Here is a 1,177-nt window from a genome sequence, read left to right on the forward strand (position 1 = left end):
GGAGTTACTACGGTTGCTCACTTAAGTGCATGAGGCGAATGCGCTCGATGTAGCTAGTGTTGGCCGGGCTGTAGCGAGTGGGACTGAAGTCCGGTGAGGCGGCGTGCCGAGCTGGACTGAAGCGACCACTGGGGGACATCAGGTCGCTGACGGGTGAGCTGTGAGCCTGGTGGTGGTGATGATGATGCATCCTGAGTTGTGGTTTGACCACCACAGGACTGGGCCAGCTGCACCAAAACACAGTTAGCATGAAACAACGTTAGCATGACCGCCGCTCTCATCGACCACACAACCGAGAGGCGGCGCGAGCATCGGTGCGAGCCCTTTCGCGGCACAGCAAAAGGGCTTTGATGCAAACCTAGCGCCATCTAGTGGATAGAAAAGGGAACTACACACTTTTTAAAAGACATTATAATAGTAACACTGAAGTATTTTAAGTGACGCGGTCTTCGGTCAGATTCAAGTAACGACTGCGTCCACTCACCCCTGCATGTCCGATGCGGCGTACGACGTCATTGTGCTCTTCCACTTGTGGATGCTGGGAAACTTCTGCGGGTCGATGTCGACGCCCATTAGGGCCAGCAGGACCTCTCTGTCCAACTTGGTCGGCGAATCCCTGTGAGGAGAGGGGACACTGGGTCACTGGCTCCGCCCACTGGCAGATCAGCATCACCTCCAAAAATCATCGGCAATAAAGTATTGTTTTAACTTTTACAGATTTATCCTCTTCAGAGGTTTAGGGGTGCTCAACCACTGGGTCGTGGACCAGTATTGGTCATGTATCACAGGGCCACAGAGATAAAAAAACAATAAAACACACCTGTTTGAAGAATCTTGTCAAAATAAAAGCCTTTGCAGAGCTACTTTAGAAAGGTCAAAGGTCACGGAAGAGACCCTAGGGCAGCCTAGAACTTCAAAATAAAAGTTCCACAGTCCTACTGAAAGTACACTTTTAACACCACCAGCTGATTACTATTTGCTGACAGGCCGAGTTTGACCCTGATGACCTTAAGATTCGTTTTTATTTTCTCCTGATTTTCTTTTTCCACCTTGACTGACAGGAAACTACGGTAAGACCGTTGGGAGACGCTCCCTGGCAACTCACCCGTCTATGAAAAGTCCTCTTCCTATGTGGGGAGGTGTCCTGGAAAAGAACTCGTGGGAGTTATCCAGGGAC

General features: G+C 50.2%; 1 protein-coding gene across 1 annotated transcript in view; it reads right to left on the bottom strand.

The window, feature by feature from the left end:
* LOC103398945 (ankyrin repeat and LEM domain-containing protein 2-like) overlaps positions 1-1,171 on the bottom strand; it is a 3,034-nt gene extending 1,863 nt beyond the window's left edge. The window contains exons 1-3 of the mRNA XM_025053906.1: positions 1,106-1,171; positions 485-616; positions 8-227 (exon numbers count right to left, since the gene is read on the bottom strand). Coding sequence (XP_024909674.1) covers positions 8-227; positions 485-573 — 309 coding nt within the window. The 5' untranslated portion in view covers positions 574-616; positions 1,106-1,171. The remainder of the gene's footprint in view (positions 1-7; positions 228-484; positions 617-1,105) is intronic.
* Positions 1,172-1,177: the final 6 nt, after the last annotated feature.

This window comes from Cynoglossus semilaevis, unplaced genomic scaffold (assembly GCF_000523025.1).
Source record: "Cynoglossus semilaevis isolate Cse_v1.0 unplaced genomic scaffold, Cse_v1.0 scaffold1103, whole genome shotgun sequence".
In the NCBI taxonomy this organism is placed as follows: Eukaryota; Metazoa; Chordata; class Actinopteri; order Pleuronectiformes; family Cynoglossidae; genus Cynoglossus; species Cynoglossus semilaevis.